The 13,581-nt window shown below is 36.0% G+C and overlaps 2 protein-coding genes and 1 pseudogene across 3 annotated transcripts; 2 read left to right on the forward strand and 1 right to left on the reverse strand.

Moving 5' to 3' along the window:
* On the forward strand, positions 1-5,778 carry LOC111784966 (Nucleic acid-binding, OB-fold-like protein). Its single transcript, XM_023665469.2, has 14 exons — positions 1-433; positions 871-1,561; positions 1,684-1,816; positions 1,899-2,010; positions 2,095-2,193; positions 2,282-2,578; positions 2,647-2,754; positions 3,106-3,177; positions 3,399-3,485; positions 4,073-4,144; positions 4,226-4,315; positions 4,560-4,667; positions 4,901-4,969; positions 5,390-5,778. Exons 1-14 carry the CDS (start codon positions 218-220, stop codon positions 5,462-5,464), a joined length of 2,229 nt encoding a protein of 742 aa, XP_023521237.2. The 5' UTR covers positions 1-217; the 3' UTR covers positions 5,465-5,778.
* A 488-nt stretch (positions 5,779-6,266) lies between these two features.
* On the forward strand, positions 6,267-9,708 carry LOC111784957 (tetraspanin-10). Its single transcript, XM_023665459.2, has 11 exons — positions 6,267-6,602; positions 7,009-7,121; positions 7,221-7,275; positions 7,356-7,411; positions 8,332-8,379; positions 8,493-8,541; positions 8,614-8,697; positions 8,778-8,845; positions 9,005-9,130; positions 9,204-9,279; positions 9,358-9,708. The coding sequence occupies exons 1-11, from the start codon at positions 6,549-6,551 to the stop codon at positions 9,421-9,423; spliced, it is 795 nt and encodes a 264-aa protein (XP_023521227.1). The 5' UTR covers positions 6,267-6,548; the 3' UTR covers positions 9,424-9,708.
* A 621-nt stretch (positions 9,709-10,329) lies between these two features.
* LOC111794673 (remorin 1.4-like) lies at positions 10,330-12,632 on the reverse strand (annotated as a pseudogene). The gene is made up of 5 exons (XR_015421202.1): positions 12,330-12,632; positions 11,215-11,262; positions 10,985-11,072; positions 10,838-10,919; positions 10,330-10,745 (listed from the first exon to the last, which is right to left on the reverse strand). The product of XR_015421202.1 is annotated as a remorin 1.4-like (transcript).
* Between the last annotated feature and the right edge of the window lie 949 nt (positions 12,633-13,581).

Genomic DNA, 13,581 nt, shown 5'->3' on the forward strand with positions numbered 1-13,581 from the left:
ATAAACGCCAGCGTCCCAGGCTTCAGCAATTTCTATCGCCTTCTTCATACTTCCACAGTTTCTGGGAGAAAAAAAATGCTCGTAGCTCAATCTCATATCCATAGTCTCCTAAATTCAAGCTGCCCCAAAACTTCATCACCTTCATTTGCACTGAGTTGAATAACATCAATAACTGTGAAGCAAGTCTATTAGTCACTGCAATTCCTTTACCCAAGGAATGGACGGTCGCGCTCTAACGGCCTCCTCCTTCTTCACACCTATTGATTTATTGCGACCCAGAAGAGTTGCTGTTAGAAATCCGTGCTTTAATGCCAGACCCAGTAAGTTTTCGGTTCTTGCTTCCAAAGAAGAGGCTGAGCTCGACAAATGGGACCAAATGGAGCTCAAGTTTGGCCGCATGATTGGCGAAGACCCCAAATTAACACTGGCCAAGGTCTCTTTTTCTTTCTCAAGAGTGGTTTTCAGAATCTAAATTCAATCAAAAGTATTGGGCATAATCTAATAATGCTAAAGCTTTTGAGTTATATGTTAGTTTAACACAATGTCATAGGGGAAGTTCATGTGTTCACTCATGGAATGTTATTTCCTTTTGAATTAATATGGATAATCATTTGTTGGATTAGGATATATTGTCTTGGAGCTCAAGATGGCTGAATTTTGTGCTAATTTCCCAACCCTTGCATGATGGGAGTGTTAAAAATATGATTAAAAGAATAAAAATGATCTTAATCTATCAACTTAAGCTTTTGGAATTTGTGTTTTAAAGTTTGTTTGGTCTGGCTTGAAGTTATGGTTTCATGTGTGTGCAATGTGTTGTGTTTGTGATGGTGAATTCTCACTATTCTATTGAAACTATTGGCATGTGTTCAGATAATGAGCAAAAAAATGAACACTGGCGCTTCTTATCTTGAAGTTGAGAAATCATTTTACCAGAAGAAGGGTAAGCTCAACGAGGTAGAGGAACTTTCTCTTGATGGTTTGAATTTGGTCAGACCTCAGTTAAAGAAGGAAATGAAGTTAAAAGCTGCCAATAAGCCACCAGCACCAGATTTAAAGAAACCAAGCCAAGCAGTTGCAAAGCCAGCAGTTAGTCCTAAGGGCAGGGTTCCCAATGTTATTTTGAGGAAACCAACAATTTATAAGGAGGATGATGTTGAAGATAAACCGTCGAGAATAAGAATGAAGCCAAATTTATCATTGAAAATGAGCAATGTATCAACAAAGGAGAAATATAGCGATATGACGCTGTTGAGGAAGCCAGAACCAATGGTTTCGAATGAAGTTATTGATGAGAAGGAAAAGCTATCTGGTGAAGAGAATGTTGTAAATCAGGCTAGTAAGGGATCAACAAGTGATCGAATTGATGGGTTTACTCTTTTTAAGAAGCCAGAAATAGGTGAAAACACAATACTTGAAAATGAACAGGATCATAAAAATCTCGATCATTCAGAAAGTAATACAGTTGATGATAAAAACGAAAATGTGTCTGCCATTTCTGAAGAAACTGAAGACGCCTCATCATCAAAGGAAAATGGGATAGATAATAATTATTTTGCTGTAGGTAATAATCTATGTTATAAGGTTTTTTTTTTTTTTTCTTGTCTTTTAGTTCTCTCTTGAAAGTTAAACACCTATTTTTAGTTAAAATTATGAAAATGTAATTTTGTATTTGGTCATCTGAAGGATTACGGCCACCCGAGCCAAGTGATATGGGATATATTGAGGACACACCAGATTCGAGCAAATCATTTAGTGATCTTTTGGATTCGACAATAAAATTGTCCAACGAAGCTACGTTATTGGGTAAACCAAAAAGGTAGCTACTGTAGTTTTATGATCTGTAATGTTCTGTTTCTTTTATACCCAAATGAATTTGGTTGTATGGTACTATTAACCAGGGTAGATTATTCTTCAAATGAAACATTAAAACTTGGTGGAGAAGAGACCTCGACTCCTGATGTTATTGGTGCTGGTGAGACAGAGAACTTCTCTGCTCTTCCTGCTTTGGAGGTCAGGCTGTGCATATTATTGTTTCCTTACCTTATTTATTTCAATCACTAGTGTGTAAGTCCCAGGTGCTTGATAAATTTGCAGGAACATGAACTTGCTGACTGGACTAAAGCAGAAGATCTGGCGAAGTCAGGAGACAGAGCTGATGTGGAAATAATAAGCTCGACTACCCGAGGTTTTGTTGTAAGTATATTTTGTAGCAAGTGCTTTGTCCTACTTTTATATGTGTTCATTTTTCTTTTTAGCATTAATTGTTTCTTGATTTGTGAAGGTATCATTCGGCTCCATCGTAGGATTTATTCCATATCGTAATCTTTCTGCCAAGTGGAAGTTCTTAGCTTTCGAGTCTTGGCTAAGACAGAAAGGTTTGGATCCATCACTATACAAGCAAAACTTAGGAATTATTGGAATTAGTGACGGTGGAAGCCCGAATTTTGCTAGTACTGGGTCGGATCCAGAAATTGATGTAAAAAATGGGAGTGAGCTTACACCTGACATGAAATTGGAGGATCTTCTTCAAATTTATGATCGAGAGAAACTCAAATTCTTGTCATCATTTGTCGGCCAGGTTTAGAAGCCTCATTGATTTCAGCAAACACAACTGTTCATGAGTACTGATGGAATGTATATTTGCAGAAAATCAAAGTAAATGTGGTGTTGGCTAACAGAAAATCAAGGAAGCTTATATTTTCCGTAAGGCAAAAAGAAAGGGAAGAATTGGTCGAGAAAAAGAGGAGTTTAATGGTTAGCTACTTTATCCTGTTGTAGCGTTTTTCAGATGCTAGAATGCTCGTTCAGTTTTATAAGTTATTATGCTTGAAGATAATTAATAATTTTTTTTCCTGGGTTTTCAGAATGATTAATTAGATATCATGCAAGAAACAATACTGTTCATTGTTTACTATTCAGTTCCTATTTATTTCATTTGTTTTCTGAGATGGTTTTGCTGAGATGGTTGGATATCCCTTAGCAGCATTTTAGGTTAACCCTGTCCACTTGTATGCATATCTCTTTAGTGAGTGAAATAGAGAATTTTGATTCTCTCAAACCTTTAGCATTAACATGTATCCTCATTTCATTTAACTGCTTATCCAGGCTACTCTGCAAGTAGGAGATGTTGTCAAATGTTGCATCACGAAGATCGCTTATTTTGGTATCTTTGTCGAGGTAAATGGAAGATTTTCTTGTTTTCTACACTGTATAATTGTATGTCAGAGTGATGTGGTGCACTTTGGAAAATTTGGTTTATAAAGAAACGGTGGTACATTTTCTGGTTGGATATGAACATTCTTCATTTCAAGTTGCTCTTTTGGACACGTTTACTTGTTTTAAGGGTTGTGTATGTCTTCTAAAATTTTGAGATTTTTAACTCAACCTCGTTGATATAGATCGAAGGAGTGCCTGCTTTGATTCATCAGACTGAGGTTTCTTGGGATGCTACTTTAAACCCTGCATCATACTTCAAGATTGGTCAGGTATTTTGAATTTCTCCGAGCCTAAGTTAAAGAGTCAAGTTGCAACCTATAACTGCCCAAACCCACCGCTAATAAATATTGTCCACTTTGGTCCGTTAAGTATTGTTGTTAGCTTCACGGTTTTAAAACGCGTCTATTAGGAATGTTTCGTTTCTTTCTTCAACTGATGTGGGATCTCACAATCCACCCTCCTTGGGGGTCCAACGTCCTTGTTGGCATACCACCTGGTGTTTGGCTTTGATATCATTTGTAACAATCCAAACCCTCTGCTAATAGATATTGTCCGGTTTGGCTCGTTATGTATTGTCTTCTGCCTCACGGTTTTAAAACGTGTCACACAACTTGACTCTTGAACTCAGCTGAAAAGATATATATATATATATATATATATATATTTTTTAAAAACTTATGAAAGCATTACATTACTCCACAAATTGGGGGAAAGGGGAAATATGGCTCAAACCTCACATGGTGGTGGAACCTGGCCACATACCAATGAGCTACCTGTGGAAGCTCATATGTCAAAATTTCATCCTACTCCATTTCTTTTAACAATTGAAATTTGTCTCCATATCTTACTTTTGTAGGTTGTCGAGGCAAAAGTTCATCAGTTGGATTTTTCACTTGAACGCATATTCTTATCGTTGAAGCAGATTACAGTAAGATGTCTTCATAAATTAAACATCTCTATATAGTTTTAGCAACTATTCTGAGTAGAAACCATGTTTTTCTTTATGCAGCCAGATCCGCTTGCTGAAGCATTGGAGTCTGTGGTTGGTGATCACGATCCCATGGATGGAAGATTAGAATCAGCCGAAGTGGACACCGAGGTATTTGTATTCTCTTGTTAGTTAGTATTATTAATTCGATGCAAGTGATTGGTTCATGGTGATTATCTCTGAACTTATCATCTGACTAACAATCACCTTTTGGCATTTATGAACGTTTTATATACATATCTGCTGCATCCTTAATTTCTATGCTACCTATATGTAGGATGAATATCAGTAAAGTACAAGAGGAAAATATCTCTTACCAGTGTAATTTTTCCTTACAAGTTCTATTTTTGGACAGTGGGCTGACGTAGAATCTCTCATCAAGGAACTGCAAAATACTGAAGGTATTGAGGCTGTATTCAAAGGGCGATTTTTCCTTAGCCCTGGCTTGGCTCCAACCTTTCAGGTAAAACAGGGGAAATTGTTCTGGATCACGAGGATAGTATTAGAAGTAAATGATTTTTACATTTTGTGGCTCATTATTCTTAGAGATTTTAGCTACTCCCATCTTATTCCCAGCTTTCATGTGATCTATAGTATTTCTGGTGAATGAGTATTAGCTAGTTCCTTGAAATTATACGGTCTTATGCACAGCTCAGTGTCTCAGATAGTTTTCCATCAACTCTCCATTTGATGCAGGTTTATATGGCTTCTATGTATGAAAATCAGTACAAGTTACTTGCTCGATCTGGAAACAAAATACAGGAGGTAAATATTCAGAAACATTACTGTGTTGCTAAAAAATCTTATGATGCTTGGGATTAGAAGTCAGATTGTACAAAGGAATAGGTTATGAAACACTTGAAAATGTGGGTTTTAGAAGTCTTAAGTAGGTGTATGGCGTTGTTGAGATTAACAAACTCATAATCTGGTAGATCAAACATAAGTTTGACTTCTTAACCCTGGATTACATAAACATAAGCTCGACTCACGAGCCGAGCACCCCCTTTCTTCTTTAATCTTCAGACAGCAAACTGATTAACACTTCCAATTCGACAACTCTGTTTTAAGTCGAAATGAAGTATACTTCAGCCTTCATCTGTTTAAAATCATGTAATCTTACAATTTTATTTTTGTATTCAATCAAGAATGGTATTTGAAATATGAATATGATATTATATTGTGCAGCTGATGGTTCAGACATCATTGGATAAAGAAACAGTGAAATCTGTCATCTTAACTTGCACCAACAGGGTACAGTAGCAGTTTCTTGAGTTTCAGAGGCATTTTACTGTGAAGAAAATTTTGATTGTGAAAAACACATAAAGCGAGCAGCATTAGAACTGATCTTATTCTCTTCCAGTTTGCTTCACAGTGAGAAGAAGCCTTTGTAATTTTGCCCAAAGTCTTATTACTTGTGGGGAAGTAAAGGAACTAAGCTACTGTTGATTAAAACTCAACCACATCATTGTATTTAGAGATTGTTTGTAGCCTTCCAAGTTCTTCCCCTCATTCTGTAGCTGTGATTAAAGTTATACAGTTAAATATGTAATGATAAAAATCTTGAATTTTGATTATGGAAGAACTATTGAAATTTGAAATGAAAATTGATGTGACATGACCCACTCTTCTAGGTGGATATGAATGATATCAAATGAAAAGGATGATCTCTTTCACATGGTTGTGGATATATTTTAAATACCTATGATTGGGAGGGGTGAAACAAAGATTTCATTAAATAAAGTTTTAGATATTGTTTATATAAAATTTGAAAGTCTAGCATAATTTAACGTAAATAAGAAGAAAAAAAAAAGGAAAGAGAAGATTTTGTTAAGGAAAAACCAAACCCAGATGGGAAATAAAGAGATTTAATTGAAGTGACTAAGAAAAAGCAAACAAAAGAGACCAGGGTCGATCTGGAAGCCCTCTTACAGGCGTAAACATTGGTCTATTAAGAATATGATTAAGACTACTTAGACTCATAATTTCATTAACCTCAAATTTAAGTCCAAAATCACGGCTTTCCCTTTTATGAGTGTCTTGTCGGATTGGTGGATAACATCAGGGTTTTCATAGAGCCATGTGATTCTTCTTTTCCTTTGACGAAAATGCCATTACCTTTCTTACATTATCCCCACTCCACCCCGTCTCCTCCCAGCGTAGCCGCTCTCTTTGCTTCCAGCCACCTCCACAGCTAAGCTCTCAAGAAACTCCACTCTCCCTTTTTATATTTTCCCTTCAAACTTCCACACCCGGATTTTTTTTTTTTCCTGCCTTTTTGGACCTATTTCTCTCTGTTTCTGGCCGCGACATTGAGAGCAAGGAGGTAAAAAGGAAGAGGAGCAAAATGGGAATGGGAACTAGCATCTTTATCATCAGATGGATCAATTTTCTCACCATGGTATGCACGATTTCTCTTCATTTTTCCATTTTTTTTTTTGTTTTGTTTCAAAGATGGTGTTTATATGTTACATTGCTATGTGGACATTTGTTCTGTTTTTTGCTCCCATGTTTTTGGACTTAGTTTCACCCCTTTCAAATGTTGTGCAAATGAGGTTTTGTTTATGTCTTTGTCAATGTATTTGTTGAAGTTTCTTGTATGTTTGATGGGTTTTGCCTGCATTGCCTTTGAATTGTTTTCATATGTTCAATGAGTTTCATAATCCTTTTCTCTGTTGTGGGAGTTCATACGAGAATGAGTTTATGTAGCAGGGCTTTAAGCATTAGTTAACTATGTCTTAGCAAGACTACTTGGGTCTAGGATTGCTCATCTTGCAATAAAATCACTCTGTATCTTCATGTTACAGCTTCTAGCTATTCTTGTCGTAATATTTGGGATATGGATGGGCACGCACCATGACGGCTGTCGAAAATCTCTTACTCTTCCTGTTATGGGACTTGGTGGATTCATCTTTGTGGTGTAAGTTTTCAATTCTTTTGAGGAATGCAATCTTGTTTAGTTCAGAGTATATTCTGTTTCACTCACCCAATATTGTTGCTATCAAAACTTTTGAACCAGGTCTATAGTTGGTTTTTTTGGTGCTCTTAAGAACAGTTCCATATTGCTGTGGATTGTATCCTTTTAAATGTTTTGTCTTAACATTTGATGTTAATTTTTCCCAATATTTGCTCGACCTTGACCTTCTGCTTGTAGTATTTGATCATGCTGTGCATTACGTTGGTGGGGATTCTGGTGTTTACGGTGCTGGCGTAAGTATATGTTTCTGAAGTAGATTCATTATCAAACCCATGATTGCAACCCTTCTCATGTTTCTAAACTTTAACATATTGAAAAAAATTACATTGCTTTCTCACATGTCCTATTTGAATATGTTCTACTAGGTAAAATTTACGACTTATGTTTCTATGTTTTGTGTACTTGTCAAACGATTCCTTTGATGCATTATGTCGGGATGCCTTCTAAATAAGATTGAGATGAGTGAAAGAAGGAGCTGGTGTGATCACGAGAGGCGATGCTTTTCAGTCTTTATTGAGTGGATGACATTGTTTCCCTTCAAGGTTTTGAAACGCGTTCTAGGAAAAGATTTCTATACGCTTATAAGGAATGTTTCGTTCCCCTCTCCAACCGATGTGGGATCTCACAATCCTCCCTCCTTAAGGGCCCAACATCCTCGCTGACACACTGCTCGGTGTCTAGTTATGATATCATTTGTAATAGCCCAAGTTCACCACTAGCAGATATTGTCCTCTTTGGGCTTTCTTTTTCGAGCTTCCTCTCAAAGTTTTAAAACGTGTCAGTTAGGGAGAGGTTTCCACACCCTTGTTTCGTTCTTCTTTCCAACCAATGTGGGATCTCACAAATGATAAAGTTAGACCATGAGATGAGAACTACGCTATACTTAAACCACGGTTTCACTTTCATTCATGGCTCACTCCATTTCATTTACTTTTATTTTCTTTGTTATCTTCACATGATCCCTTCAAGATATAAAAGGAAGTATCAAAGTGGACATCCTTAGTTATTCTCATCTTTTAGCCACCAAAATTACATGGCTCACACCTCCTCTTTGCGAATGCTTGAACCTTGCTTTGGTGTCTTCCCAGTTGGTATGTAGTTTGTATTGTTGTACTCTTCCTGAACCTAACGTAACTATTTGAATCCCTTTTAGGTTTATTGTTACAAACAATGGTTCAGGGCATTCTGTTGCTGGCTTGAGGTAAGTAACTTTGTTTTGAGGATGCTTAAGAGTAACTGGTGCTGATAATGCTCGAAGTTCGGTTCTTGTTGCATCGACACTGATGTCTTTTCCCCTTTCTTCCCATTGATGAGGTATAAGGAGTATCAACTACAAGATTATAGTACATGGTTTCTAAAACAGGTGAGTGCTATTTTAGTTTTTGTTGAGAGATTAAGATCATTTATTTCTGCTAATCTTGGCGCACCGTTACAGCTTAATGATACCGACAATTGGATGCGTTTGAAAAGCTGTCTCGTCAAATCCGAGGACTGTAATATTCTTTCAAAAAAATACAAGGTTCTTGTTTCGAGCTTGGACGATTTGAATATGAGACTATTTGAACTTTTTCATGAAGTCATTTTGTTTGGCAATTTCAGACTCTCAAGCAGTATAAGTTGGCAAAGCTGACGCCAATTGAAGCAGGTTGTTGCAGACCCCCATCCGAGTAGGTGTAACTTTCAAATTCCTTGTTCGTTTTCTTATGTTAAATCAGCAATAAACAAAAGAAGAAACTAAATTCATGTGCTTTTCGTAAGGCCGTAAGCTATGCATTTGAATTCTTGTGACTGATGCTATCTTTTGGGCATCCTGATATGAATGATAGGTGTGGTTATCCTGCTGTTAATGCATCATTTTATGACTTGAGTTTTCATCCTGTCAATTCAAACCATGACTGCAAACTATACAAGAATTCGAAGGCAGTCAAGTGTTACGATTGCGATTCGTGCAAGTAAATATCTCTTGTGACGTTATTCTTTCATTCATTCTCCGTTTCATCATCATTTGATTGTTTGATCATTCAGGGCCGGAGTCGCACAGTACATGAAAACGGAATGGCGATTGGTTGCGATCTTCAATGTCGTTCTATTTGTTATCTTGGTAAGACACTTTCTGCTAGCACTTCCAGATCTTTTCAATTCCCTTTCTTTATTTCTTAACTCTTAGTTCGATTTCCAGCTGATGATCTACTTAGTTGGATGCTGCGCGAGACGAAAAGCTGCAAGTAATCGGTCTAAAGGATAGCATGACACGGGTTGTGCTCGGTTGACTGCTTAAACATCAAAACGAAGCGTAATCCTCTTGCAACATGTAAGTGACCCCTTTTGGAAGTAAAATTTGTTAGCAAAAGAATGCAGTTTGCCTTTCGTTGTCGCTGTCTTGGTCGTGTCATATATGCAGCCATATGTTTATATGTAAAAGGTTCGTTCTTTAACTAGTACAGTAACTAATATTCATTATGGTATCGAACTGTATTTCGACCGTAAACCATTATCTTTCTTGCACATATTCAGTTCTCGACTCTGAAAATCGTTACCGGTAGCTTGTTCCCGTTCTTGTAGAATCTATTGCTTGATTGGATGATATATGATCTATCATTTTTGACATGCTACCTCACAAGAAGAAAGTGGTTCTTTCCATCAAAACTCGACCCTTACTTGTAAGATCCCATATCAATTGGAGATGAAAACGAAGAATTCCTTATCAGAGTGTGAAAATTTTTCCCTAACAGACACTGACGGTGATACGTAATGAGCCAAAGCGAACAATATCTATTAGCAGTGGCTTTGGGCTGTTACAAATGGCATCAAAGCTAGACACAGCGGTGTGCTAACGAGAGTGGCTTTGGGCTGTTACAAATGACATCAAAGTTAGACATAGCGGTGTGCTAACGAGAGCACTAGGTCACCAAGGGGCTGGATTGTGAGATCCCACATCGGTTGGAGAGGAGAATGAAAAATTCCTTATGAGAGGGTGAAAATCATTCCCTAATAGATGCGTTTTAAAACCGTGAGGTAACGGGCCAAAGTGAACAATATCTGGTAACGGTAGGCTTGAGCTATCACACTTGCTAAGGAATAACATGACTGATTCTTTGGGACCGTATCCGGGTATTAATTTCCCGTGCTTTGTAGGCAAACAAGCCGCAGAAGACATGGATGAATACTGCTATTTAGAACTGAATCAGTGCATAGAACATAAGAAAAGAGATCAGTGAGTAAAACGCAGCAAACTGATACAATCTTTACACATCAAAAGGAACACCTGCAAGTCATCTCCAACTAACTCAATACAAAACCAAACCAAGACTAAAACCAGAGTGCAAATCTGAGATAGGAGTCTATTCTTTCAACCCCAACCATCTCAACCACTGAAGCATTTGAGTAGTAGAGCCTTCGGGGTGAACCCGGAAGCTCGATATTTTGCTGCAGTCTCCTCGACCTTCAGACACTGTTCTCTTCGCTCGGCTACAATGGTTGCTTTCTTCTCTTCACCTTGCTTGTGAATTCAACGATTTTGTTCTTCATTAGCTCGCCATACTCAGCTTTCTTCTTCTCCATTTTCTCCTTTCGTTTCACAAAAGACCAAACGCTTCAAAACTCGTATCGAAAACCCGAGTCTTAATCAATGAGAAAGAAGTAAAGAAATGAAAATTTACCTCTAACTTCATCAGCTGTGCTTGTATTGAAGCTTTTTTGGTATTCTCCCAAGAATCAATAGCAGAGAGCCGTTTGTATGCCCTGTTCCAAAGATTTCAAGTACAGAATCCAAAATTCAACAACGAACAAACTTCTCTATAGTTTACCTGTTCTCTGCCTTGATCTTCTCACTCTCCTCCCATGCTTTGATCAATGCCAACTTCTTCTCCAATTCGACACGAGCCAACGCAACATCTAAGATCACAAAACCCCGTTCTATAACAATTTCTTTGTTTCGTTTTCTACTTTTAACGAACACTTTCGAATATCTCGAACGCAAGAATCTTGCAAATACTGTTGAATTAGAGGCAACTAGAAAGAAAATGGAGAGTTTTACCTCTGTCCTTTGGAGGAACAAGTTTGTCGGAATGAGGAGCTGAAACCGCTGTCATTTATTTTGTCTTTGTTAGACAAGAAATCAGCCACTAATACAACAAAAAATGACATGAACCGAATAAAGCACATAATTTGTTCAAGAACATGTTTTTTTTTTTCTTTTAATGAAGAATGTGATTGTCACCATTATTAGTTTTCTGTCATTTTGCAGATTTATTTCCAAAGAGGACCAACAAATTATTGGAAAACAAATAAATTGGACACTGTTTTCTTCCCAAATAAATGATTATTGAGAACAACCAGACAAAAGACAATATATATATTTTATGTCTTGTAATAATTTACATAAATATTCAGAAATTAGGGTATACAAAAATTTCTAGACAAGGCAATAAAGCTGTGTAGCAAAAAAAGCTGATCAGTCATGACACTCTTTTCCCAGTACATTCAAAAACCACTTTTTACTATTTTTTGGTTCAATAATTCAATTTTTTTTTTTTAAAAAAAATTAAATTGTAATTTGTAAAAAAATTGAATTGTGAATAATGATTCAAGTAAATAAGGAATTATTATTATGTAAATGTAATTAAAACTTTACCATATAATTTTCCATTTATTATTATTTTTTTGTTCGTTTCTTTTTATTATTATTCTTTTGAGGAAACAGCCTATTTAATAATTTTTTATTTTTAAAAATTAAGTTTGAGAGATAAAAATTTGTTTAAAAAATAATTGAAACGTTTTTATACAAAATTAAATTCTATGCTTGATAAACAAAACGTTGAAATGAAGGATTTAAGTCATAGACAAGGATGCATTTTTCGGGAAAGTAAGATTTTCCCGGAAGCCAAACACACACAAAAGAGAGGCAGAGGCAGAGGCAGAGTGTTGAATGATGTAGAAAATGATTATGGGTTTATAAGTGAGTAATACTAACTTCATTGTTATTAGACCTTTTGGAAAAGCTCAAAGCAAAGACACCAGAGCTTATACTTAAAGTGGACGGAGAGTCGTATTCGTGTGACACAGAGACCCAAAGAAGAAAGGTGCTAAAAGAGTGATTTTGGTTTTCCCAGAAACCAAACAGAAAAAGAAAAAGGAAGGGAAGAAAAATACCGTGGGGAATGAGGGAGTTGTTTTGAAGCGGCACTGGCGGCTGCGAATCTGGTTCAGACTCGTCGGCGCCGCCCATAACGTACTCCTTCAGCTTAGCCACGCTGCCTGTTCTTCTCTGCAAAACCTTTGTGTTCTTCAACAAGTTGTTCAGAAACAGAGAGAAGTGAGAGAAGTTTGTTTTGGTTTGGTGGATTTGGAGTAAAAGAGTTTGGTCCTTTTTCAGTCACCACTTGGGCCTTCCCTAAATTACTACTTCACCATTCTTACATGAATCTTCCCATTATCCCGATAATAATCTTCCTAGGTCAATCTATCTTTTTCGTTACTAGTTACGTAAAAAAAAACATAATTTAGATATGAGCTATATCAATTATCCATGGTATATTAGCGAGAGTCCGACCAGATCTACATATAACATACCATTCATATGCATTATCAGTTAATAGTCAGTACTGGGACTTACTAATAAACATTATTATTATGTAACGCTATAATATTTTGGTAGCTGAATTCATTTAAATCTAACTTTATATTATTTTTCAAAATTATAATGAATAATTATAATTACACCATGTTCTTTTATAGGCTAGACATAGTACTACATTATTTTTTACATAAAAACTTATTTAATTGAGAAATTAATACTGGACATGATTTTTCACCTATTTCTCAGAAATAATTATTTACTTGAGGATCAAAGATAAAAATAATAATAATTTATTTAGTTAATAACATATTGATTTAATTTACTATAATTTATCAGTTATACGTTACTCAAAGCATTTATTCATGGTTAATTCGAGGAATGTTCTGATGCATTATGCCCACAGAACTATGAGTACACCTTCTCATCGAACGGCTACATCGTTTGATCTTATTAAAATTAGAAAGCCTAGATATTGACAAGTGGCACAATAGAGAAATTTCAAATTATTTAAAATTTATCACGATAATCGGAGTTTTTATTCCAAGTTTCCCACACGTTTAGCTTTTGCGTAAATGACCGATTTGTCCAACTCCTACCTACTCTTTTTATTTTATTTTATTTGAATTAATAAAATATGTAATTTATCGATAGAAAGCACTTTTATTTTTCTACTTAAAAAAAAATATTTTTAAATGATTCTTGGTTGTTAGGATTAATTATATACAAAAACAAGATACACATAAATTCCAATATTAGAATAATATTTTGTAACCGTACAAAAAAAAATATTAAAAATTAAAAAGAAAATTATTAAATTATTCCAAA

Source organism: Cucurbita pepo, chromosome 5 (genome assembly GCF_057944985.1).
Source record: "Cucurbita pepo subsp. pepo isolate OVF chromosome 5, ASM5794498v1, whole genome shotgun sequence".
Taxonomy (NCBI): Eukaryota; Viridiplantae; Streptophyta; class Magnoliopsida; order Cucurbitales; family Cucurbitaceae; genus Cucurbita; species Cucurbita pepo.